This window comes from Penicillium chermesinum, assembly GCF_028974085.1.
Source record: "Penicillium chermesinum strain IBT 19713 chromosome Unknown utg000007l:1.0-2695246.0:1.0-2697696.0, whole genome shotgun sequence".
Lineage (NCBI taxonomy): Eukaryota > Fungi > Ascomycota > Eurotiomycetes > Eurotiales > Aspergillaceae > Penicillium > Penicillium chermesinum.
This window is the reverse complement of record NW_026695317.1, coordinates 411016-436093: the sequence shown is the minus strand read 5'-3', so window position 1 is coordinate 436093 and position 25078 is coordinate 411016. Positions and strand designations below refer to the sequence as shown.

Here is a 25078-nt window from a genome sequence, read left to right as displayed (position 1 = left end):
TGGAAATTGCCGCCCACAGCCTCAGCCCCGCCTCCTGCAGGTTGCATGGGGCTAGCCAAAAGAAAATATGTTCGCATGGTGATTGGGCGCTTATCATATACGGCTATGCCAGTGCTCATGTGAAGCTCAGAAGTGCCACTTTTGAGTCCCCAGAATAATCTGTGGAGCTATGGCACCTTTGGGCAAATAATCTAATATTCTCAGGGGGTTCTCTCCGCGGATAAGAGCTATCATAAGTCACTGCCTCAGTTAATACCAAAGTTTAAACCGGTAACTTGAATAACATATACTGTATTGGCGAACTAGTAGGAAGTACCATATATGATTCAGTAGGGCCAGCTTGCTGGTACAAAGTAGCGGCGTGCATATACTAGGAGTCTCCCCCGAGTTGGGTTAATTTGCTCATGTCGGAAGTGAAGATCGACTAACAGGCTATGGGCCTAGGACCGGAGCCACGATTCGTGGAAGATATTCCGAGTTTCAACATCGCCAACGTACCTTCATCGAACACCTATATTCCAAAGAAACTTCGAAGCTAAAGCTTCAGGCGTAAGAGGTTCTGTCTAAAGACACATCTCAGGCCAGACAACTTTAGCTAATCACATGTTAACAAGCATAGAATTTCCATATTGCAGAAATCAGGCAACCGGGCAGATACATGCCGCTTCTTCGATGTGCCCATGTTCGGTACCAACGAAATTCGTGGGATTGCATTGGGCACTCGAGTCCTTAGTACGGTTTCCTGAGGAGGCGATAACGCGATCTTGTAACTTCGGACCGCGCGGTGGGGCCAACCGCGGTCGTAATCACGACTCAGCGAAGGAAGCACCTTAAAGCAACAGCCAAACCAGAGACACCCACAGCACGGAAAGAGGACCCAATCATCCCAACACATTTGGCAACATGCCACGAACACTTCGCGTTGCTGTGCTAGAATGCGACACTCCTATCCCCTCGGTGAAGTCCAAGCTCGGCGGGTACGGTGATATCTTCGAGAGCCTGCTCAAGAGAGGCGTCGAAGCGAACGGTGATCCGGAAGTGACCGTCGAAGTCAGTAAATGGCACGTCGTTGAGAACCCGGTATATCCGAATCCCAACGAGGTTGATGCTTTCCTGCTCACTGGTAGCAGTACGGTTCCCCGCAAATTCTGATATCGGTCTCGCCACTGACCTCCAACAGAGCATGATGCCTTCGCGGATGACAGCTGGATCCTTCTTCTGACTGAATATGTCAAAGATGTTGTCCAGACGCACAAGAAGCCCGTTGTAGGCATCTGTTTCGGACATCAGATTCTGGCACGGGCGCTTGGTGCGAAGGTCGGCCGTGGCGATGGGTGGGAGATTTCAGTGGACTCCATCAACCTAACTGATGTGGGCAAAGAGGTATTTGGGAAAGACACACTGGTATGTTCATTTGCATGCTCCAGGGCAGAGCCTATACTCACGTTTCTTAGTACCTTCATCAAATGCACAGGGACATCGTTTTCGAGGTCCCAGAGGGCTGCCAAAACCTTGGATTCAGTGGGCCATGTGCTATCCAAGGCCTTTACAAGCCTGGAAAAATTATTAGTGTTCAAGCGCACCCTGAATTTAACGAATACATCATGACCAACCTCGTGCAGGCAAGACATGACATGGGTCTCTTCAATGACGAGATGTACCAGAGTGGCTCCTCCAGGGCAGGCAACCAACACGACGGCGAGTTAGTGGCCAAGAGAATTATCCAATTCTTGCAAGAGGCAGTTGCATAGAATAGTTCTATTTTAGAAATAACAAGAGCAATAGACACATCAACCACAACAGCGCAAAGCGTAGCCCGATAAGCCATGATAAGCACCGATAAGAGACCGCGGGGAAGCGCGATAAGGTAGAGCTCCACGTTATATAACCGCCACCTCCCCTCGTCACATCAAACTTCTTTCCACCTTTCCACTTTTTTTATAGAATTGTCGCGTTACCCTCTTCAAAATGTTCAACGCAGTCCGAACCATCTCCCCCGCCACCCACGAAGTCATCTTTGAGCACCCGGGTCACTCTCTCGCTGAAGCGACCAAGATTGCCACAGCCTCCAAGGTTGCCTTTCAGTCATGGCGCAACACAACCCTCGATGAGAGAAAGGCCATTGTGAAGAAGGCATTGGACCACATTGATTCGAACATCGACGTGCTTGCCAAGGAGGTCACTCTGCAAATGGGTCGTCCAATCCGCTTCCCCGCTGGCGAGATCAAGACTGCGCGCATGCGCGCCGAACACATGATGGATATTGCGGAAGAGAGCCTGGCAGATCTTCCTGGAAAGCCGGAGGCCAACTTCAAGCGCTTTGTTAAGCGTGTCCCTGTTGGCCCAGTGCTGATTGCTTCTGCTTGGAACGTGAGTGGGCATTGCTACCCTCCTTGATTTATTTTAGCTGATGTTTTCAAGTACCCTACCTCACCGCTGTAAACGCTATTGTCCCCGCCCTTCTCGCTGGAAACACTGTTCTCCTTCGTCCTCGCCCCAGGTCCCTTTATACGGAGAGCGCATGGCCGAGGCTTTCACTGCTGCTGGCCTTCCCAAAAACGTTCTTCAAGTCCTTCACATTGGCAGCTTGGACGTTCTGGACCAGGTTGCTGCCCTTCCTGAGGTCCAGTCGGTCTCTTTCACTGGATCAACATACGGTGGCCTGCGTCTGCGCCAGGCTACCGCTGGTCAAGTGAAGCCTGTGAACCTCGAGCTTGGCGGTAAGGACGCTGCCTACGTCCGCCCAGATGTTGATGTGAAGGATGTAGCGGAGAACCTCGTTGATGGTGCTGTTTTCAACAGTGGACAGAGCTGCTGCTCCGTTGAGCGCGTCTATGTCCACCAGAAGGTATACGATGCGTTCTTGCACGCTGTGCAGGAGGAGCTCAAGAAGTACGTTTTTCGTGAAATCCTTCGTATGTTCTATTTAATAACCCTGTTATAGCTACAAGCTTGGTGACCCCAACGACCCTGAAACCAATATCGGCCCGGTCATCTCCGACGCGGGGAAGAAGAAGATCCAGTCTCACGTCGAAGATGCCCTGTCCAAGGGCGCCGTTAACGCTACCCCGAGAACCCAACCTTTGCCCTCGAAAAGACTGCTACCAAAGGCAACTGGCTCGCCCCTATCGTTCTCACCAACGTCAACCACAGCATGATCACCATGAAGGAGGAAACTTTCGGCCCTGTCATGCCTATCATGAAGGTTGCGGATGATGACGAGGCGATCGCCTTGATCAACGACAGTGATTACGGCTTGACCGCCAGTGTGTGGACCAAGGACTTCGATGCCGGCGAGAAGATTATCGACCGCATCGAAGCCGGTACCGTTTTCATTAACCGCTGTGATTACCCTGCCGCTGTAAGTACTAGTAATCTTCTTTTGGTTCTACTAAAATGCTAACCTATCATCAGGATCTGGCATGGACCGGCTGGAAATCCTCTGGCTTGGGCTCAACTCTTGGTCCCCGAGCCTACGACGGCTTTACCAAGTTAAAGAGCTACCACATTAAGGGTGTCTCTGCGTAAAGTCCCAGAATTTTTCATATAGATTGCCCTGAGCGGTATTGACATGTTTTACGGCCATAGTATAATTGATGAACTTCTTTGAAGCCCTACTAGAATCGAAGAATACTTTTCCAATGGCTTCTTCATTTTTCCATCAGAGCCACGTCAATCTGAAAAGAATAGGCAGCGCGTCCAATAGCGAGACAAGGCCTAATCGCACTGTCAACTTTTTGAGGGCGGAGACCCACACCGCGGTCCGGGAGCGCGCAATGTATCTTTAACCGCCGAGACATTGCGCCCTACGACCCGAAGCTGTTCTGTGTGCCCAGGAAAACGGAAAATGGAGCGGGGAACTTTAGTACTGCACTAGATAGCGCAATATTTTCCGGAACTTAGTTAGGTGTACGTAAAGGTGTGCATGACTTCGTAAATAAGGTTCTTCGTTCATGATTGGTGACATGTTACTAGTATGTACAAATCCTTGCTTATCAGAGGGCGATTATGGGCTTGCCCTTGGTGGTTTTGCATGACGAACAGCGGATTCCCCTTTGGACGAGCCCAATGTAGCCAATGAACTCAAACTAATCATCGGAGACTAGTGTAGAGGCTCGTGTAGAGGCTTCAGATTATACTGAAAATCCGGGACGGGGTTTAGTAGGATACCCCAGCAACTCAATAGGTTTTCGCTTCAAAGAGGACCTAGAATGGCTTCACAAGAACTTGGAAGCCCGTATGGTGTTGGCTTATGGGGAGCTTGGGGTGCAATGAAAGCCCTTGTCTGTCTTCCAAGCAGTTTTATCACAAGCCTTTCGAGTGGGTGTCTAAAATATCCGGAACGTAAGACGGTTTCCCAGAGACTTGGGTGGCTTTCGCGGTGCAGACAAGGGCATAAACCGCTAGCTTGTGACGTTCGGCCAAAAACAGTCTCAATCTGTTATATCCGAATAGATGGCGAAATGAGGGTACATTCAAAGTTCCATTCAAGCGAAGGAGATCCAGATTTGGTGTTGCTGCATCGTGCGAGAGATATTCCAAGGACCAGCCTCGGGAAACGGAAGTCGCCACATTGCCTCTAACAGCTGGAGCGTTCGGTCCATATTACCCAGGCCGAAGTGCGTGGCCATCTTTCTGGTTCTGAGGCGCAGAGTCTCTTGTCGCTCCGGGTCCTCCAAGCACGAGCCAACCACTGCGATAGGCCAGCACATCCCAGAGTTGATCCGAGCGCTAGGCAGCAGTTGCTCGAGATAGTTCATTGCTTCTGATACCGCGCTTTGAATCAGGCCTTTGTAGATACCGTCAGCGGCAAATTGGTACCCGCCAAGGGAAGAATAGAGATATATCAACATGGCTTGCTGGAAGATTAAGCCAGCAAGGTAGACCTCGGGGTCGACTGAAGCGTAGGGGGACCATCGGAGAATCTGGGCCTGGATGGAGGCAAACAAAGCAAAGTCGTCTGCGGTGGGAGCATGATTGTCGGAATCGCCGGTCATCCATTGTCGACCAAGATCAAAGATACATGGAATGAGCAACAGGAGCTCAAGCCAACAACCACAGAGGTTCCCAACGTAGTTGGTTGTTAGAAGGCCCCGTGCGCGCTGCTCCAGGTCGAAATTGAGGAAAATCTGTCCGCTCAATCTGGCGTCGATGGAAATCATGCTCACAGATGCTGTGTAAACGTAGTACTCCACAACAAATGCCTTCAAGTCTCTTGGCACAGCCGCATCGCTTTTCTCCAACAGTTTGACAAGTAATGAATTTGCGGCCGATAGGTGATCAAACACGGTACCCGTCATATCCCCTTTTGCGGTCTGGTGGGTGTGTTAGTGCCCGTGAGCAAGGGAAAAGCCATGCCTATTCTTACCTCAGTAAAGCACATCAGCAAAGCCCCAACAAGAAGCATTAGCGGGTTTGGTTCTTTTCCGTCAAGGAAATCTGTAACTCCTTTCCGAAATAATCGAATCGACTTGGTGTAGTGAGACTGGGCCAAGGAGTCTGATTCATCCCGTCGTCGGAATGCGCGATGGGCAGCGCTTTGCGTGATCACCAGCTGTAGCAATAGATCGCTCGTGAAAGCTAGCGGGACGACTTGTACAAGGAACGGATTGATCGGAGTTGTGCCATTCGCCATACAATCTGCAGTCGTACTCAAGTAATGGCTGAGCAGCTGATAAGACTCTGCGTCGTAACCAGGAAGCATCGATAATGTTCTTGGGACAACATGTCCGACCATTGACGGCGACGCCACCACTTCCTCAATATTCCCGATACTATTCGCAACACTGGCCTTCCGATGTAGAGCCTCTGCGTCCAGAATCGTCGCTCCGTCCAGATCTACTAGATCGCCACCCTCTGCGGACGGAGCCCCGATAGACGAAACCGAAGATAAACGCCGCGACGAGGCACTCCCCGGGATACTCACTATCCCCAACTCTTCCAAAGAACCTCCCGGACTCGAGCGCCGGCGCTCAGCATCCGTAGGGATATCCTTTGGCGAACCAGAGTTCCTGCGCCCGGGAATTGTCGTTGGCCACTGGCATCCGAGGTCGTTGCGCACGCAGCCGCCACAGATCGGGTGGACCTCATCGCACTTCTTCTTACGCCGCCTGCAGGTCAGGCACCCGGTCCGGACGCGGACTATTCGTGTGCGCTCCCGATCTGGTGGCATGGTGTGTGGAAGGAAGAAAGCTGGTAGACGGAGAGATAAGGCGGCTGTGGGGTAGAAGAAAGTTAATAGTGCTCCTTATCAGGCCCATCCCGCTTGCCATCATTGGCATGTCTTCGATTAGAAGATCTGACTACTTTATGGAAATCTGATTCATGACCAGAGCTTGTTTTTTCGAATTGCCAGCCTTTCGATCATGTTCATATATAATTATAAGTATACACACTTTTTGGGAATGACTGGGTGTAGTTTGAAGACGGAGTATCCTAGTGATTCTTATTTTGATCTGAAAAACGTTTCTCCTGTCCGTACTACCAAGTCTGCAGGTTTAGGAACAAACTTAGAGAAGGGGCGAGTTCGCGTAGCCAGCGTGTGCCATTGTCACCTAAACTCTTCTCAGGGTCCAAGATGCTCACCTGATTACCTTCCTAGAGTAGAAGCTAGAAGGCAAGCTACAATGAAAAAGGTGTAAAGTTGTCAAACATAGCGTCGATTTGAATGACCTGATTGATAGTACTACTAAGTGTTCGAAAGTAGCAGCACCTAGTTGCAGGAATTAGCACCAAGACAGAAGGGAGAGCGGCAGGCTAGAAGGAACCTGGTGAAATCTCATCAAAAATGGGGTTGATTCAAACAGACTGTGTGGTAACACCACTAGATCGTAAGCGTCATCGCCAGACTTGTGTAGAGACCGGTAGGCTAAAGTGGAACAGGTGAAGATTCATCAAACAGGGTGTCCATTGGGAAAATGTGGTTGTTAACGCTACACCCTTGATGTGAGACTTGAATCAGGCGGCACAATATCTTTGGTTCAAATACAAGGTAATGGAGAGTGAATTGGTCTATGTCATGCATTGCATTCATCTCTCTATTCTCATTAGAAACCGCCAATTTTTAGTCATACCAAGCAGAGTAGTCTAATTCTAAACAAAGAACTTAGCATCACCCTCTTTGATCTTGCCAGCACCAGCCAGGCGCTTGGCCTCCTCAGTGTAAGCAGTCTTGACAGCATTGCTATCCTTGCCGGCAAGGGTCAGACGCTCAGCAAGGGCAGCAAGCTCATCAACATCGATCTTGCTCTGGATGAGCTCAACATCGCCCAGAACAGAGTCGACCTGCGCAGCAGAGGCCTCACCGTCGGCAAAGTAGTTGACATCCTTGACGGATGACTTGAGAACACGCTTGTTCTTCTTAGCAGCATTCTTAGCAGCCTCCTTGGCCTTCTTGTTCTTCTCACGCTCAGCCTTGGCAGCCTCCTCGGCCTCCTTGGCAGCCTTCTCAGCCTCGGCCTTCTTACGCTCCTTCTCCTCTTGCAGACGCTTGGCTTCCTCCTCCTTGGCCTTACGTTTGGCATCCTTGCCAGCACGGGCCTGTTGCTTGAAGCGCTTGATACGCTCGTCCTGCTCGGCAGCCTGGTCGATCAGACTGCGCAAACGAACAATATCCTCGGTCTTGCGCTTGCGGCAAGCGTTGGCATTCTTCTTCTCAATGTGACGCTTCTGGTCACGGCTCTCGCCGTCATCGGGGACATCCTCATTGAGGTACTCGAAAGTACGCCAGCTGTCGAAGTTGTACCAGAAGTCGTAGAAGGCGCGGACCTCGGCCTCGGGGGTGTTGTCGTCTCCCAGCTTGGGGACGGGTTGCTTGTTGGAGAATCGGGCTTCGGCTTCGAAGAAGGCGCCCCACAGCTTGTAGAAGTGGCTGGGCTTCTTGATCTGGGACTTACTTGGGGGCTCGACCTCGGCGCCCTCGTCGACGGAGTCGAATTGGCGGCGGCGGACGGGGTCCAGGAGCAGCTCAGTGGCCTTCTGGATGCACTTGAAGAAGCGGTCGTCTTCGTCGGTCTGGCCCATAGCGGCCTTCTTGTCGGGGTGGTGGCGCAGGACCTTCTTGCGGTGGGCGCGGCGGATCTGCTCGGGGGTTGCGCGCCAACGGTATTTGGAGAGACCGAGGACGGCGTAATGGTCCTGGCCCTGCATGGGGTCAGTAAACTACAGCGATGTAGTACTCTTGAGCTTCCTTACCTTCCAGTCCTTGGCCTCGCGAGTCATCATCACAGGGTCCTCGTCCTCGGAGATCTCATTGTCATCCTCAGCCTCCGTCTTCTTGACGTTCTGTTGAGCCTCAATGCGCTCATCCTCGGAGAAAGTACGGTTGTGACGCTTCTATAAGGGGATTAGTGACTTGCTCCGTGGTATAATGAAGCGAGGCCGGAATGCTACTTACACGGCGAGCGTGGGCGAGGAAGTGAGGGCCAACGGGCTCCAAGTTGCGCTTGATGGCCGGAGAAAGGGTTCCGACTGGCTTAAAGTCCTTGTCGGCACTCCAGCCCGAAGGCAGAGATGGGAGCTGAACGTTGACAGCCTTAACGGAAGCCATTGTGTTGGGGTTGAGAAGGTGGTGATGGTGAGAAACCCCACTGTGACTTTTTTCTTTCATGTTTTTTTTCCGGCGGTGAGCCCCACTCGCCAATCACCATTTTGATACGACATAATTCTTCTATTCTAATCCCAAACTTGAATTCTCATAATTTCATGACAGTTTTGTCTTTATATAAAACCCATAATGTACAGTGAGAGCTACTAACTAGTTAAGTTCTTATCCTTCCATGTCTCGAGATAGTCATCACTCTGCACTTGCTGAATTCGTCCAAATCCGCCCATATACAAAAATTGATCGCCCTCATGGAATCCCAAATAGCAAACCAAAGCCATTAAACACAGGTCGCCGAGGAAGAGGAGCAAGTACCAGAGAATGTCGATTTCTGATAAAGTGCAAGGAAAGATGATCAGGCTGATAAAGCATTTGCGTGTCCCACAGACGCATCATGCTTTTGAATAGATCATGGTCCACTGGCAGATCGAATTCGAAGAACGTATAGGCGTGCTCGGGTGAAGACTGCAAGTAATGCTGAGTCCAACGGGGTTGATGCCCAGATCGCGATGAATTAGAGAATTCGGGAAAACGAGACTAATGCCACTGTTCTCTGATGATGATGTGCTTCCAGGGCTGAACCGAATTGGACTTGGGAAATTACCAGTTCTAGAACTTTACAACTCGGAGTTAGACCACAAAGTTAAGCTGTGCCATTTTGTATCATCATCAAGTCTAATATGATGGAGGGGATACTCATTTCTATTCGTAGTTTACTTATACTCGCTGAAAATATACATATTGCAACTTCATTTCCCATTGAACCTATACCAACTAAGATTCATAAAAACTAGAAAATATGATACTCAGCCGATGAAGATCCCTAAAACTGACACGTCCAAGTGCCCGTTCTTCACAGCCCTCCTCCATCAAGAAATAGTAAACTGAAGAAAGAGCAAAGAACATCACGTACATCAAAAGCGGAACCCGCGGCGGTGAGTCCAAACTCCGTCCCATCGTCCCGAGTCGCCGCGCCATCTTTTCAATCGAACCCTCTAGTCTTCCCAGTCCACATCCCTCAACCCAACCCATCATGTCCGCCCCTTCAACCGCAGCGCTGAGCGCCTACCGCCAGATTCTGCGCTCTCACTCGCATTGCATTCCGAGGTCCGTCTCGACCCCCGGCGCCTATCCCCGACGGGCTCCATTCGGTCCGCTCAACTTCCTCAAGGTACTAACACGCCATGCAGATGACACCCGAGTCCTCCTCCGCCGCGCGCAAGGAGGCGAGGAATAACTTCGACCAGAACCGCCGTGTTGGCGTCGATACCGGCATGCAGATCAATCATGCGCTGGAGGTTGCGAATATTCTACGCCATAACATCGTGCAGGGTGCTAGGGAAGATGGGGACGAGGCTGCTAAGTGGGGTACGTTTTCTGCTCTTTATGATCTCTTCTTCGACAGATGGCACTTGTCCGGATGTGAGATCCGAGTTGGGTATGGCTGGGTGCTGACTGGTGTTTCAGAACTTCGGATCCATGACGAGATCGAACGGGGCGACAATGATTCTATCAAGGTCGGCAATAAGGACGTGAAGATTCACAAGGCCTGCTCTTCATGATCGGGTCGTCGGGTCGCCGTGGACGGGTAGTCCTGGCCTACGAGGAACGAGTGTACAGAACTTTCCCGCGCTAGCATCTGCAAAATGTACCATAGTATACCCGACTCTTGCTTTCTCTTTGGCGTCAATGGGGTATTTTTATTAGGAAGAACTGCATACAAGAACCAATCCGTCTTAAACGCCCGCTGTAAAACCCATGATGCAAACCCCGTTTTAGTACAGTCTGGCATTCACCCATGCAAGTCTCGCCACTCATTCCCCCGACATACTGGCATACTGCACCGCTCCAGACCCCGGGGGCGGAGCCACCGCGTAGTTCTGAGCCTTCGGTTCTTCGCTCCCCATATCCCCGGCAGCAGTAATAGCCTTCTTGCCCTTTCCTGTCAGGGCCGGACCAGCAGCCAATCGGCCCTCTCGCGCATTCTTCATCCTCTCCTCCTTATCCATGCTATCCAAAGGCTTAGGCTTACCCCAGCGCACGAGCAGCGGACAGCCCTGAATAATCGCCCTACCCTGGCACCGCTCAGCAGCCACCTCGGCCTCTGCACGAGTAGCGTAGTTGATGAACGCGCAGTGCGAGCGGTGCGAACAGACAAGCGATCGCAACTTCCCAACTCCGAAAAGAAAGACCGCAGCGCATGCTCCGGCAAGTCATCCTCCACTCCTGTCACAAACAAAGATGTAATGTTCGGATCAGCCGGGGGCGCAATATCCGCCGCGCTGACTTGCCGCTGTGCCGTGAATGCCCGACCACCTCGAGCACCACCCCGTCCGCCGCCACGCCCAGGCAAGCGGTTGCCCACACGGCTTTCGCTTGTGCGAATCGGGCCTGGCCCGTTGCCGTAGCGGCTGTGTGTACGAGGGGCGTCGGTCGAGCTGGACGCTTGGCCTTCTTCCGCGGCGTCGTCTGTAGGCGCGGCTTCGATGCGTCGCTGCTTGCGGTAGTAGGGCTGGCTGTTTGCCAGGCGGCGGAGTAGATCCCGGGCTTTGTCGTCTGTTTTCTCGTACTCCTCGATCGCGCCGATGCCTTCTTCGATCTCTTTCTCATGGTTCTGGGCGTAGTATTCGCGGTTGATAGAGCTTTCGGGGCCCGGGGCAACCATCTTCAGGGCTGCATCGCGGACTGTGGTGGGCAGCCCGAAGGAGAGATCGAGCATGCAGCACTGGCAGCAGTTCTTGAGCCGGGCGCAGGTCAGGCAGATATTGCAGCGCTTCTGGCGCGCGGTGCGGTCGACTTTCCAGCGAAAAATTGTGAAGGGACGTGTGCACTGAGAGAGATCTTGTTAGTTTGGGGTTGGGGGAGAAGTGAGATATGTGGCTTACAATCTTGCACTCTGCGCCGTGATCTTCTTTGATCATCTGCACGTAGGGGTTCTCGGGGAGACAGTTTTCGCAGACGGAGGGGAAGTCGGTGGTTTCCCAGCCGGAGCGGTTGAGATCGTGCTTGATCTGGGGAGGCATGGTTGCGGAGCTGCCACCACTTGGGATGCGATGAGCCTTAGAACGTTGATCTGATTTCTGATTATGGATATTGAGGTGGCGGAAGGCGGTATGTCATGTGATACGCAGGTGGGACCGCTATATAATGGAGACATGCGGAGTGACTCTGGAGGGAAATGTTTGTCATTTTGATCTTCTGATTTGCTCTCTCTAAGCTTCAATATATTTATATAGGTATCACTCAATAGCATACATGGCTTTTGGGGGGTTTGAATACGCAAAACGACGATGAAGGTCTGAGCCTAACTTGATTTGAGGAACGGCTGCGAACAGCTCTCTGTACACGGCCTTTCTCAAGAGGCGTCAAGCTCGAGTCACAGTGTTTGGCCTTTTGCATACATGTCCAATTTTTCTACCTTTCTATTCTTGCTGAGATGGACGGCCAGCCTCTGTGCATGCAGCTATACTAGGCTTGCTGGTATCACGACTAACAGTGTATCCACGGACTTGTTAACCTCCGCGTCAGCACCTAATGGCATCTTACCACTATATTTTCTTCCTTCTAAAGGCTTCCCAGAGAATTTAGTCGACGCTTTGAACATGCGCTTGGTCTGAGACGGTGAAGAAAGTAAAGCGTATTCCACAGAGACTCCACAATTCGTCTTTGTAAGTGCCGTACTGCTATCAGATGCGATCTAGATACTCATTTCTATAGGCTCGACGATATTGAAGACAACTCTCCTCTCAGGCGGGGAAACCCGTTCCTCACACAGTCTTGGACCAATCCCAAATCATCAACGCGGCAAACTATCTGATCGTTGAATCAATTAGAGACTCGCAGAGCCTTGGTAATCCATAATGCCCTTCCATATCACTAGCCGAACTTCAGAACCGGCGTTTCTAGCTCTGGCTCCGCTGGTGCCAGCGGTTCCGGATCCGGTAATACTGGCACAAGCATCTCTGGCAGCCTAGGTGCTGGCACTGGCACTGGCACTGCACCGGAGACCTTCAGCACAAGCATCAGTTTCTCTTTCCCGGGCGCAACTGGCTCGGTTAGCGGATCAGCATCGGCCCAGGCAGAAGCCTCCGCTCAAGCTGAAGCCTCCGCTCACGCTGAAGCCTCTGCCGCTGCTAGTGCGAGCGCCAACGCATCTGCAAGCGCCAACTCCCATGGATATGCTTCCGCGGACGCCTCCGCAAATGCGTCAGCCAATTCTTACGTCTAAACAGGCGTCCCAAACAAAGACAACACAGCTATTGGCCTAACAATGAATTGTATTCACTTGGAAAAGGCCGCTGCTTGATTGGAAGCGCCCCGAGGATCAGACCAACCTTGTGTTGAAGGATAACTTCGGACTTGTTTTTGATATTTTCGCTGTTTATTAGTATCACTCATTTGGGTGCGATTGCTGCACATATACGCTCGTTCTGCTCTGCAAGTCAGACTCACTTTGTCATATCAAATAATCAAACATCAGTTTGCTTTGCGAAACCCGTCTTGAGTAACATCCGATATAGAGTTGGTCCTTGAGCGAAGTTCGATCTGAAGCGACAAGCTCTGGTTTGACAATCCTCGAGAACGCAATGTGTTGGCAGTAATCAAGATTCACATGCTCACGAAGGTAGCCGTAAGGGCTTATTTTGGGAGTTCACTGCAACTTCCTCATTCATTGAGCCTTGAATACACCAGTCTCGTCTTTCGTTGGACTGCACTGCGCTTTGTCCCATTTCAGGTCTTCAAGTCCCACGAGAAGCGGGTGTTACCAGCGCAAATCCATGCACAACTGACATTTCTGGATAAACTGGACTATTGATGTTGGTATTTGCGGGAAGACCAGCTGACTTGTCGACCGAAGCTATTTTCGGGCATGTGGTATAACGTCCGCCGCCGAAGGTGTAGTCGGGCATGTTTACCACAAATCCCTCTGTACCTTCCCAATTTCCTCCTCCCCAACCACTCTATCACCCTCTTGGCCCACGAGCTACGTCGAGAAAATTTGAGAAACTCCCTTTTGTCAAGCCCTCCACATCCTCACAAGATGGATCTGGAAATCGATTCCCAGCACATCTTCTCCGAGTTCGAGGATCCAGAGCGTCAGGCTCTGGTGGAAAGTATCATGAACCAAGCGGGAGGACTCGCCTTTATTCCCCGTGGCAGTCTGTTCCCGCTGTGGTTCAGCGATATCAGTGTCTTGAGAACCGCTGCAGATCCAAATCAAGATCTCTTCCGCCGTTCCTGGGTTCGTCAGGTCCAAATTCTTCCCATGACCGACTTTGCTGGCGTCTGTAAGTCAACCACAAGATTATCATTCTTATGTCCCCTCTTACAAGCTCTCTCTATTCAGGGGGCGGAAGCAAACAAGCCAACAGACCGTCGACGCAAGCAGGTCTGGCGGCACCGCGCCAGACGCACCAAGCTCGGTCTCGGTCGCCTGGTACATCTGGTGTGTCTCCTCGAGGCCGGTCACTGCCTCGCTCTCGATTACCTGTTCCCTCCCGTGGCCCGAATATGCGCAGCAGCGATGTCAGAGAACAGGTACGCTGAGGCTTATTGACCCCCGTTCCCACCACGACTCCTATTTTGCTAACATCTTCTACTATAGACACTTGCCCGGGACAACAACCAATGCGTCCTTACCAAGCTCCTTCAACCTACGCTGCAGGTGTCCCATATTATGCCATTCAAGCTGAACATGACCACTGGCAAAGTCAACCCAATGTGGGCTTGGTTAGAGGCATTTTGGGGTAAAGAAAAGGTCAAGGACTGGCAAGAGCAGCTTCTTCCGGACCCAGATGGGTCCCTGAATACCGAGTTCATTGCCAACATGATGACCCTCGGTATTCAGGTTCACCAATACTGGGACAATGCTGTCTGTGCATTTCGCCCGATCAGCGTCAACAAGGAAGGGACCAGTATGAAGGTAGCATTCCATTGGCTACCTCTGGCTCTCAAATCCGTACGCCGAGACGAGCTTGTGCCAGTACAGTCTCACCCTTACTCAGACATACCTACGGGATTCAGGGAAGGCCCGAGAGAAAAAGAGGAGCGGACAACGATGAGATTGTTCCACCAAGGATCTGGGAAAATCATACCTTCGGGGTATATTTTCAAAATCACAACACCGGATCCGGTGGCGAAGCCACTGCCATCGATGGCACTGCTCGAATTGAAGTGGCATTTGAGTAGAATTGTGGCAATGCAGGGAGCAGCTGAGGAGGAGGATAGTGATTTGGATGACGATCACGACTCTGTGAAAGTACCCTCGCGGTCTCGGTCTCGGTCTCCACAGAAAAATCCTCTTAAGGAAAACATGCCGATTCGATCCCGGCATGAGTCGTTGTCTCCTGGCAAATCTCAGAGGCTCTCGTTGCTCTCTGAGGTTTCAAGCTTGGAGGAAAACTGGTGAAAGGAGAGTAAGAACGAGACATGCAGAACCTCTTATACTGCGATACCTGTTATACTGCGACCCCCCTTAAACCGCCCTTGGGTTAAGGCATTACCTGGTAGCTTCAATATTTTTCTCGTTTCGATTAAGTTTTAGTACAAGTTTGCTAAGAGTTTGTTCACGAACTTTCATAACCTGTAGGACAGCCCGTTGGCCTAGACCTATGAGTACACCTCTGCAAGATGGTATCACATCCAACCCTAGGAAGAACCACGATTTCACTGTATTTCCCTTTGTTGCAATATCCATTGTTAGTGGAATTGTGTGAAAGGTACGAACTTGCTTGATGGCGGGATAGGCTTTGCTTTCGCTCAGCAAATACTCTCGCAAACAAATCTCCCTGTCGTCGCCACGGCGCGAAAGGATTGCGATGAAGTCCGTGGAAAGTTGCTCTCTAGCAAGGGAGTACCGCCAGAGGCCGAGAGACGACTAATTTATTAGAAGGTGACGTAAAGGGTGTGTCAAATTTGTGTTCCTCCCAATTCCATCGATCTTGTGTATCTTGTACCATTCAAGAATGAATCTAACCTTCCACACTAGATGAATCTACAATATCATCAATGGCAGATACCATTCGCAAACAATTTCCAGAGACGCCCCTTCGCCTGGCTCTCATACTTCCCGAGATCTTACATGTCGAAATGTCCGCATCTCAAATTGACGCTGCCGGTGCACTAAACAGTTTCAAAGTCAACGCTCTAGGCCCACTTCTTCTCATGAAACACTTATCCCCTGTGCATCGTCCAGAGCTGTGACTTGCCATGGACTAGGGACGTAGATTCTCTCACGGAAGATGCATATCTCGAGCTGGTAAATTGGAAGTCAGCACGGGCACCTTCAAACAAGAATTCATACAATTCCCACGCTCGGGCACAGACTGGTGGCCTGTTTAGATTGATTGGACAGTTGATCGCACAGTTCGCATTGTCGCTCCATAATAAGTAGAAAATCGGCTTCTATGGACTCCAAGATACTGACTCTGGTTCCAGGGATGCGTCACTGAAGCTCTTATCTGAGCTCGGATACTATGTCCAGGTCCGAGACGACTACATGAACTTCGTTGACCAAACGGTGAGCCTCTCTCGGGTTAATGAGCCCCGCTGATCCGAATCAGTATACGGACCAAAATGGGTTCTGTGGGGTCCTCGAAGAGAAGTCTCCTTCCCACTCGTCCATTGCTTGCACGAAATTGCGACCGGTCTGGTTCTGCGTGGTGTCTTTCGGGAGAGCAAAGTACCGGATATCAATTCCACCCCAGAAGATAATCTTGGATTCGTTACGCGAGGCCGGGAGCATGCAATACACGTGCCAGAAATTGGATACGAGGAAAGGGCGAATATACAGTGGGCTGGGTGCGGTTGCAAGGGAAACCGCGTTGGATAATTGGCCTATGCGACTGTTGTTTCATAAGTTACTAATTCGAAGAATTCGAATATAGGATATGCATTTGGGAAGTTTGACTAGTGTATTGAATCAATTTCGCGAAGCAATAATATGATACTCAGTGCAGACCAGCGACCGCGGTGGTAAGGTGGAGCATGCAAACGCAGATAGATGGAGTGGACGTGCAGTTGGCGGTGTGTTTACGACCAGATCTTTACTCGTCAAAGTACGAATCTCGGATCGGGAGCAGGAGCAGAAACACGAGAAGAAAAGGTCGCAGTGGAGCTCGTACGGCCCTCATATGGGATTTAGATCTCTTTCCGAGCAGGCAGGGTCTCTCGGGTCAACCCAATGGAAGCTCCGACATTTCTCATTCCTGCGGGGAAAACCTGGGCAGATCGTTCTTCAAGCTACTGCGTTCTTTCTAGAATCAGGTCACTCCCAGGTGCGCCCGGCTTGTCTGAGATCCGGGCAGCTGACCGCCCGGGGGCTGCATGATCCGGCAGTTTTAGTCTCATGCCGGCCCTGTGCGATTGGCTCATTCGAGCGGGCGGTAAATAGACTAATAGCCACCCCAGACTCATTCGGGTCTCAGGGCCTCCCTCCCGCTCAGGGGCTTCGTGATTGGCCTGCATTTTTTTGGCCATCTGCGATTGTCTATTTATCTTGCTTCTGCTCTTGCATTTCCAGTCTCAAAGTCTCATCTCTTTCCCTCTTCTCTTCTGTGCGGCTGAACCATTTCAATTCGCCGTTCGAAGTCGTGGTTTCCATCCGACTTCTTTTAATCCGATCCGTTCTCTACGAAGTCCGCTTTTTCGGCTCTCCCCTTCCCCCCTTTTACAACCACCCATCCACCCCCCCCTTCTTTAAACCATGGCTCCTATTGCTCTGGAACGCGAGGACAAGGCGCGTGATGCTGCCTTCAACAATGCCTTGCACGGCAAATCTGCCAAGGCTCGCGGGGGTCTGACTGCCATGCGCGGCAAGGATGCTGCTGCCCAGAAGGCCGCCGTCGACGAGTACTTCAAGCACTGGGATAATAAGGGCCACGTCGAAGAAACCGAGGAGGTTCGGGAGGTATGTGAAGCGCAGTTCATTATCACCAGGTTTCATTAACCTTGTACTGACCTGTCAACTTCGAATAGGCTCGCCGCAAAGAGTACGCCACGTTGACCCGACAGTATGTTTTTAACCCCTTATAACGCCTTGCACAGGACCGGGAGCACCAGGAACTGACAATTCGACAGCTATTACAACCTGGCCACCGATTTCTACGAGTACGGTTGGGGCAGTTCCTTCCACTTCTGTCGCTTCGCCTATGGCGAGCCCTTCCAACAGGCCATCGCTCGCCACGAGCACTACTTGGCCATGCGCACCGGCATCACTGAGGGTATGAAGGTCCTCGATGTTGGCTGTGGTGTCGGTGGCCCAGCCCGTGAGATCGTCAAGTTCACCGATGCCCACGTTACCGGCCTGAACAACAACGACTACCAGATTGACCGTGCCACCCACTACGCCGTGAAACAGGGTCTGTCCGACAAGATGACCTTCGTCAAGGATGACTTCATGCAGATGAAGTTTCCCGACAACACCTTCGACGCCGTCTACGCCATCGAGGCCACCGTGCACGCCCCCGAGCTGGTCGGTGTCTACAGCGAGATCTTCCGTGTCCTCAAGCCCGGCGGCAAGTTCGGTGTCTACGAGTGGTTGATGACCGACGAGTACAACAATGACGACCCTGAGCACCGCCGCATCCGCCTTGGTATCGAACAGGGTGACGGTATCTCCAACATGGTCCGGGTCTCCGAGGGTCTGAAGGCTTTCCAGGACGCCGGCTTCATCCTCGAGCACCACGAGGATCTTGCTCAGCGCCCCGATCCTACCCCCTGGTACTACCCGCTGGCGGGCTCCTTCAAGCACATGGGTTCCATCTGGGACTTCTTCACCATTGCCCGTATGACCTGGTGGGGCCGTGGCCTCGCCCACCGCTTCGTCGGTGCCGGTGAGACCATTGGCTTATTCCCCCGCGGCTCCCAGAAGACCGCCGACAGTCTGGCTTTGGCTGGCGACTGTCTGGTCGAGGGTGCCCAGAAGAATCTCTTCACTCCCATGTACTTGATGGTCGGTAAGAAGCCTGAGGCGTAAGCGAATGAGCCATTCAAAATTCTCTTTTGTCTTTCTTTTTTTCTGGAGTCTGTGGCTTTGGCCTTGGTCTTGATGTGCAATAACCCATTGCGGCTTATTTCCCATACATCTTGCATCTTGTATTCACTTGTCATGTTATTATTTGTATACCGCTCCGGGGTAGATCTCGGGGCCTTGCATATCTACTGAGTCCTGGTCTCGGTAGGATGTTTTCGTTTCTTTGACATGGAAATAGATATATAATAGGTATTGAGGCAAGATTAATGAGCCAAGAACACTGTTTGTTTTCAAGTTGCCGATGTTTCCGTCTTATCTTCTAATTTTGTGTCCACCTTTGTCTATCCCCCCGCGGCTATTCTGTATTAGGTTTGAGCATTGTAGATCGCGCTTTGGGCGGCCTTATAGGCCCCCCTTCGAAGATCTCAAGGGAAAAAGTACGTCCATGCGCACTAAAAGCCGTCGCTCTAATAGTAATACGAATGACAACATTATGACGATTAAAAGGAAGCCTTACGTCGGACGTATAGCATCTGCACCACAGCTAAAGGATTTTAGATTTATTACGATTCTCTCGAGTGTTCTTCACCTTAATTGAATTGACTAGTAATCTGGTTACTAGGAGCACGGAGTGACGATGGAACATTGCACTCAGCCCGCGAGCGAACCGACTACCCAAGAATACTACGGCTCGGAAAACACAATGAGAAACGTCGCACCTAATCATAAAGATAGTGGTCAGTGATCTAATCTTATATCAAATAAATCCTTTATTGTAGTCCGTCTTAACACCTACCGCAGACGAAAAGTCTATCACGCCAGAAAATGCACAGGGCTCCCATGACGATGAAACGAACGGGCAGGACGAAAGCAGTTCGTATCCTAGTATCCCAGCCCTATGAGATTAAGATTTCTAATCGAGAGACATCTTAGTGAAAGATAAAGTTGTTCATGGTCTGAATCCCCCGAGCGTAAACAAAGTCGCAAATAAACTGGACCCGCGCAGTGATTCAGACAACCATGGGGAAGCACACTCTCAGGATTCCAAAACGCATATGCCTGGATGGATGGCGGCGTGATGAGCGAAGTGTGGTATATATGTACGATGGCAATTTGAATAGCATGCTATGTTCGAGCGATGTCGCTACGAGAATGCCTTAGGATAGGTGTAACGACGAATGTCGTTTTTCCATATTTTCTCCCTTTATATAATAAACAGGTACCGCGGGCCATGCAGCCTGATCGTCCCTTCGGGTCTGTTTTGCACTTCGGAAGCCGCGTTTAGGATGTGGAGTACTTGGCCAAGCTGAATGGCTCCACCGAAGAAGGCTAAGCTGTAGGAAAGCACACTTGGCAGGCACCTACGAACCGCAAAATACGTAGTTCCCTCCAAAAATCAAGTAACAGAGCAGGAAATTGGGCTCTTTCGCCAGTCAAGGATTATAAAGATGGAAATTAAGCTTCTTCCATTCACGGCGGCAGCTAGCTAAGAGACTCGTGGCAACGCATGTAGAGTCGGGATTACCTTGTCATCTAAGTTCGTCATAGGATTATGTCACTCGATTAGCTATGAGTACAAATTCCTGTTATTTTCAAAATGTCCATGGGATGGAGAGTCATTCAAGCAAACGAGTTCTCAGAGGGTTAAATAATTATGACGTAAGAGAAAACTATGTGCTGTTGCAAGTAATCGTTTTAAGTAGCTCGGGATAATGCAATCTCTAATTAAGCAATCAGCTTTCTAATTCTCATATTTCTGAGTATCCGAGCACAGTCTCATTTCCAAAAATATAATCGCCTCCATCTGCCCAAGCTCGACTCACGCGCGGAACCAAGATGCCGTCTCCAACCAAAGAGGAGATACTGCACCAATGGCCTTGCATCGGCATTGTTGGTGCTGGTAGCATGGGTTCCCAAATGGCGGTCGCTTTTGCTGAAATAGGCCTTCATGTATCTATCTGGGATGTCAATGAACAGAATGTCGACAGTGTCGCAGAATTGGTCCGCACGAACAGCGTCAAAGGCCAAATTAGCACCTTCCATGAAATTGACCCATTCGTGGAAAGTGTCCAGAAGGAAAACAGCGGCAAATTATTCCTGTTCTCCATTTCTCACGGTGACCCAGCAGATTCTGTCCTGGGTATGATAAAGGAGAAACTCGGCAAGGGAGATATCATTCTGGACGGAGGTAACGAGCACTACCGTCGCACACAGCGAAGGCAAAAGGAATGCGCAAAGCTCGGTGTTCATTGGATAGGCATGGGCGTGTCGGGAGGTTATCAAGCTGCTCGCCGGGGCCCGAGTCTTTCCCCCGGCGGAGATGCAGGCGCATTGGAGAAAGTAATGCCTCTGCTGAGGCTCTATGCAGCGAAGGACCTCCATGGAAAGCCGTGCGTAACTCGCATTGGGCCTGATGGCGCCGGACATTATGTGAAGATGGTGCACAATTCAATCGAAGGAGGGATGCTCTCAGCGCTCGCAGAAGCCTGGTCTTTTCTGACCCAGGGTCTGGGGCTGAACTACGAAGATATTGCAAATATTTTCGAGCGATGGAATACCTCCGGAGAGCTGCATGGTAATTATCTTCTAGAGATAGCCGTCGACATGCTCCGCACCAAAAAGTCAGTCAACGGCAAACCTCATTATATCCTTGATGAAGTCCTCGACAAAGTTGTCCAAGATGATGATGATACCGAAGGAACTCCTCACTGGGCAATCGAAGAATCCGCAGCTCGTCATGTCTCGAGCCCCACGCTAGCTGCCGCCCATTACTTGCGTGTCGCCAGTGGTAACCGCGCGGAGAGGCTCGAGGTAGCCAAAACAGTACAGATACCAGAGCCAGGCATTTTACAAAATATCGACGCCAAGGAGAAGGAGAAAATTACTTACGAGCTTACATGATGCGCTCTATTGCGCTTTTCTCTCTTCATTCTGTCAGGGCTTGGAACTGATCCAGCGAGCGTCAGATGACGAAAATTGGGACATTGATCTAACCGAATGTCTCCGCATTTGGCGTGGCGGGTGCATCATTCGATCTGACGGCATAGCAGATCTTATCGAACCGATTGTCTCGAGCAAAAAGGGCTGGAGTAACCTGAAACATGCCCCTCAGATTGCTCGGGAGTTATCTCGAACGTATAATCCGCTGAAGACCATCGTTCTCAAGGGAGTCCTGCACGATCAATACTTGCCTGCAATTTCGGCAACCTTGGAATATCTGAAGTATGTGCATGGCACGAGATTACCCACACAGTTTATGGAGGGCCAGATGGACTTCTTCGGATCTCACGGGTACAACAAGCCTGGTGTGCCGGGTGAGGATCCGGGGCCTGTTGCCAAAGGCCCTCATCACTACGAGTGGCGGCCAGCGGACGCATAATCCAAGACTCACTGAAGATAATATTATGTGCTCAAATAATAAACTGTACTCCAGTCACAATTTCTCCCCAGAATGGAACTTGGTTTCTGAATAGCAGCATCAAGGAAAACTACAGGAATATTTGAGGAACGGTATCACTAAGCATCAATGTCATAAGAAGTCGAGTCGGAAGGCAGACTACCACCAGTACGTATAGCTATGTGAACAGCTAAAGAGCGAAGTAGTGAGCTACCTGTTGACGGCTGATTATCAGCCACGCCAGATAGAGAAATGAAACACCGGGAAAACAATTTATTATATGGAGATAAAAGGTAATTCGAGATTTGACGTCGATTTTCAATAGCTGTACTAACGCAGAATAGCACAAGCCATCACTCTGTAGCGCAATTTTGCAGGAGCTTATCGAGAGAACGCATAGCCTTCTGTGCATAACTGTCCATCTCGTACTCAATTCCTTTCCCATCCTGCCCTTGATCGAAGATTTCCACGGAAAACCAGCCTCTGAATCCGGTCTGAAGGACTGCCTTTGCGAAATCCTCAATGGGCAAGTATCCTCCGTCATAGGGCATAGGCCGGTAATCATGGCTCCAGCGACCACGCGGTCGCAATCCATCCACTACCTTGTCTTCTAAAGGCGGCGACACCTTATAAGCATCGGAAATTTGCAATAGATAAATTTTGTCCCCGGGCACCTTCTGCGCAAGCTGATGCAAGCTGTCCGAGAACTTTTTCGATAACTCCGCCGATGACAAACCCTCAATCAAGCCGGACGACGTCGTGGGATCAGCCCATTCACTGCCGCACGACTGGAACGTATCGAGGCAAAGGCCAATGTTCGGCCGGTCGACCGCCTCCACAATCTCCCATACATCCTTCCAGTGAGGTGCATGGGTAGACCAGCACCAGTTTTCGTATGCGAGGCGGAAGCCGTTCTGGGCGAGTAGGTCGGCTAGCTCTCGCAGGTCGGTGACAATCGTGTCACGGTCGTCTGAGATTTTCTCTTTGGGGCTGTCGGTTGAACCGACCTACGGCTCAATTAGTACATTCATGGAAAAGGTATAATATTGTAAGGGAGGTGCTCACCTGAAGTAAGTCCGTTCCGAGGACTTTCATCAGCTCGATCCACACCGTCGCTCTCTCGAATGCATCTTCTCGTTCTGCGGACCCTACCGGCCAGCCCTCAAAATTTGCGAATGGCTGAAGCATCATAATCTTGAGTCCGTTTTTGTCACATAGTTTCTGAATATCCGAGCACACTTTGCGCAGCTCGGTAGTATTCTTGGGTTGAATCGAATGGCCGAGTATCTGGCCACCGTACCCAAGGATATCTGGAAAGGAAAGTTCAATGCCCGTGAAGCCTGCTTTTTTGATTGCTTCGAGCTTGCGTGGCAAGGTATCACTCTCGCGACAGCCGATCGAGCATGTTGCATAAGATTTTGGAATGCCCTGCAGCGATGCACCGGAAATCGCTCCCATCGTGTCTTTCTCGAGGGGTTAAACAAATGTGGTAATTTTACAGAATCTTCACACGGAGTTTGAGAATTCTAGATTCCAGCTGCCACCCATGATCATTTATTCGAGCTGGATCTTGTTTACGATAATTGACGTCAGAACGTGTACATGTCCTTGGATCAGGCCCCGCACTCTGAATAAGCGGCCGTCACAAACTCGGGATGCAGCCATACTGACGTGTTGGAGATCTTGAAACTTCTCTAGAATTTTCCGTTCTAGTTCGGCAACTCGGTTTAATTCCGACCGCAGGTTCTATTAGTTGGCTAGTTAAATGCTATTTTATAAGTGCCCAGGATGCTCCACACGAAGCATATATTACCGGCTACTACATTGAGATCGTCTGGAACCGCTCAGGATGACCCCATCTCCAGCATCGAATAGTCGAACGGAGCTCAACGTTCTACCAAGCACCAGAGAATTGCCTCATACAGCTTTCCATGACTTAGTGTCCACCAAGGTATTTCGTCATTCTTGCGTCCTTGCCATGGCAGCAGCGAGTAGGTTCGAGATTTGATCAAGTCTACCGAGCAAAGGGCTCTCTCATTGGGCTGAAAGCGGAAAGAGAAAGCCAAGAGCGCGTCTCGAAGCAGTACATCGAGAAGACTCAACAGGATGCTGTGGCTCGTGGCGAAGCTGTTGTCGCGAGTACCCACGCATTAAATATAAACGCGTATACATCTTCCAGGGCTCCCATATCATAACCATGACTCGAAGGAAAAACCCCTTACAATCATCCTGTAGCGTTTTCCGTGTCCATTGGCGATTGTCTCTGGACCCTCCGGCTCATTCCATAGACCTGTCCCTGCTGGTCACACAGCATCAATAGCGCAGCCACAGCCTATACGTGTCGAAATATTAGGCAGTGACTGGGGGCTGAGGACCACCATTCTGGATCGCAAACGGGAAGCAGAGTGGCTAAAGCCTCGAAAAGTTCAATAAATGCGAGCGCACATGCATCTGGCACGGGTCAAGGTCGCACAACAGTGATCCGACGTGCAACCACGCATAATCTAGTAGCCAAGGCCCTTCGTCACATATACGGGACCAGCTGAAGACTTCCCCCAGGAATATTCAAATTACAAGCCCAGCGCACCTCATAGCCAGAGAGGCCTTGACGCTTTTGCTTCTCCCAGTCGTCGGCCGGAGAATGCCTGGCATGCAAGATGATGTACCTTCCAGCTCCTGTCTCATTTGTTCGACATGAGAAACAGTCGCAGTCTCTTAGATGCGGCCTGCTCCTGAAGCATTTTTTCTTGTCCACTCTTTTGACTTTCATCTCTTACTGTTGTACCTGGCTGAGCTATATTTTCTGGTATACGCGACCGTCATGGTGACCCGTCATCCCCTATCGATTCGATAAACTGTTCGGGGTATACGCTATTTGGTTGCAATGGGAAGGCTGTTCCATGACGTTTCAGCTCCTACGTCCAGAAAGCCTGGTCGCAAGACCAGTCTCGATAAAACCCTTTATAAGTCCAGCTTTGGGCCGAGTGTTAACCCACCAGAGGCCGGGCTCCATACCTGCTCATATGACCGAGAAGGAAGAAAATAAGGCCCTACCGCCTATTATTCTATTTGCTAGGTTACGTTCCGCTTAGGCAGGGCTGGCTAT

At 50.7% G+C, this 25078-nt stretch overlaps 12 protein-coding genes across 12 annotated transcripts; 7 read left to right on the top strand and 5 right to left on the bottom strand.

Annotated features, from left to right (window-relative positions):
* Positions 1-903: 903 nt before the first annotated feature.
* On the top strand, positions 904-1751 carry N7468_008871 (type 1 glutamine amidotransferase; the record flags this gene model as incomplete). The annotated part of the gene is made up of 3 exons (XM_058478167.1): positions 904-1129; positions 1181-1404; positions 1455-1751. The coding sequence occupies 3 exons, from the start codon at positions 904-906 to the stop codon at positions 1749-1751; spliced, it is 747 nt and encodes a 248-aa protein (XP_058326497.1).
* A 217-nt stretch (positions 1752-1968) lies between these two features.
* On the top strand, positions 1969-3528 carry N7468_008870 (aldehyde dehydrogenase family protein; the record flags this gene model as incomplete). Its single annotated transcript, XM_058478166.1, has 5 exons — positions 1969-2370; positions 2501-2892; positions 2945-3056; positions 3098-3361; positions 3415-3528. The coding sequence occupies 5 exons, from the start codon at positions 1969-1971 to the stop codon at positions 3526-3528; spliced, it is 1284 nt and encodes a 427-aa protein (XP_058326496.1).
* A 959-nt stretch (positions 3529-4487) lies between these two features.
* On the bottom strand, positions 4488-6172 carry N7468_008869 (Zn(II)2Cys6 transcription factor; the record flags this gene model as incomplete). The annotated part of the gene is made up of 2 exons (XM_058478165.1): positions 4488-5315; positions 5369-6172. 2 exons carry the CDS (start codon positions 6170-6172, stop codon positions 4488-4490), a joined length of 1632 nt encoding a protein of 543 aa, XP_058326495.1.
* Positions 6173-7092: 920 nt separating this feature from the next.
* N7468_008868 (putative ribosome associated DnaJ chaperone Zuotin) lies at positions 7093-8548 on the bottom strand (the record flags this gene model as incomplete). The annotated part of the gene is made up of 3 exons (XM_058478164.1): positions 7093-8142; positions 8194-8334; positions 8396-8548. The coding sequence occupies 3 exons, from the start codon at positions 8546-8548 to the stop codon at positions 7093-7095; spliced, it is 1344 nt and encodes a 447-aa protein (XP_058326494.1).
* A 1238-nt stretch (positions 8549-9786) lies between these two features.
* On the top strand, positions 9787-10164 carry N7468_008867 (Mitochondrial zinc maintenance protein 1; the record flags this gene model as incomplete). Its single annotated transcript, XM_058478163.1, has 1 exon — positions 9787-10164. One exon carries the CDS (start codon positions 9787-9789, stop codon positions 10162-10164), a length of 378 nt encoding a protein of 125 aa, XP_058326493.1.
* A 252-nt stretch (positions 10165-10416) lies between these two features.
* slt11 (Pre-mRNA-splicing factor ECM2) lies at positions 10417-11625 on the bottom strand (the record flags this gene model as incomplete). The annotated part of the gene is made up of 3 exons (XM_058478162.1): positions 10417-10706; positions 10772-11432; positions 11488-11625. The coding sequence occupies 3 exons, from the start codon at positions 11623-11625 to the stop codon at positions 10417-10419; spliced, it is 1089 nt and encodes a 362-aa protein (XP_058326492.1).
* Positions 11626-12462: 837 nt separating this feature from the next.
* Positions 12463-12830, top strand: N7468_008865 (uncharacterized protein; the record flags this gene model as incomplete). The annotated part of the gene is made up of 2 exons (XM_058478161.1): positions 12463-12543; positions 12609-12830. The coding sequence occupies 2 exons, from the start codon at positions 12463-12465 to the stop codon at positions 12828-12830; spliced, it is 303 nt and encodes a 100-aa protein (XP_058326491.1).
* Positions 12831-13643: 813 nt separating this feature from the next.
* N7468_008864 (uncharacterized protein) lies at positions 13644-15011 on the top strand (the record flags this gene model as incomplete). Its single annotated transcript, XM_058478160.1, has 3 exons — positions 13644-13890; positions 13950-14140; positions 14208-15011. The coding sequence occupies 3 exons, from the start codon at positions 13644-13646 to the stop codon at positions 15009-15011; spliced, it is 1242 nt and encodes a 413-aa protein (XP_058326490.1).
* A 1832-nt stretch (positions 15012-16843) lies between these two features.
* On the bottom strand, positions 16844-17080 carry N7468_008863 (uncharacterized protein; the record flags this gene model as incomplete). Its single annotated transcript, XM_058478159.1, has 1 exon — positions 16844-17080. The coding sequence occupies one exon, from the start codon at positions 17078-17080 to the stop codon at positions 16844-16846; it is 237 nt and encodes a 78-aa protein (XP_058326489.1).
* Positions 17081-17306: 226 nt separating this feature from the next.
* On the top strand, positions 17307-18578 carry erg6 (sterol 24-C-methyltransferase; the record flags this gene model as incomplete). Its single annotated transcript, XM_058478158.1, has 3 exons — positions 17307-17510; positions 17579-17613; positions 17681-18578. The coding sequence occupies 3 exons, from the start codon at positions 17307-17309 to the stop codon at positions 18576-18578; spliced, it is 1137 nt and encodes a 378-aa protein (XP_058326488.1).
* A 1833-nt stretch (positions 18579-20411) lies between these two features.
* On the top strand, positions 20412-21954 carry N7468_008861 (uncharacterized protein; the record flags this gene model as incomplete). Its single annotated transcript, XM_058478157.1, has 2 exons — positions 20412-21386; positions 21514-21954. 2 exons carry the CDS (start codon positions 20412-20414, stop codon positions 21952-21954), a joined length of 1416 nt encoding a protein of 471 aa, XP_058326487.1.
* A 371-nt stretch (positions 21955-22325) lies between these two features.
* N7468_008860 (sugar phosphate isomerase/epimerase family protein) lies at positions 22326-23430 on the bottom strand (the record flags this gene model as incomplete). Its single annotated transcript, XM_058478156.1, has 2 exons — positions 22326-22979; positions 23038-23430. 2 exons carry the CDS (start codon positions 23428-23430, stop codon positions 22326-22328), a joined length of 1047 nt encoding a protein of 348 aa, XP_058326486.1.
* Between the last annotated feature and the right edge of the window lie 1648 nt (positions 23431-25078).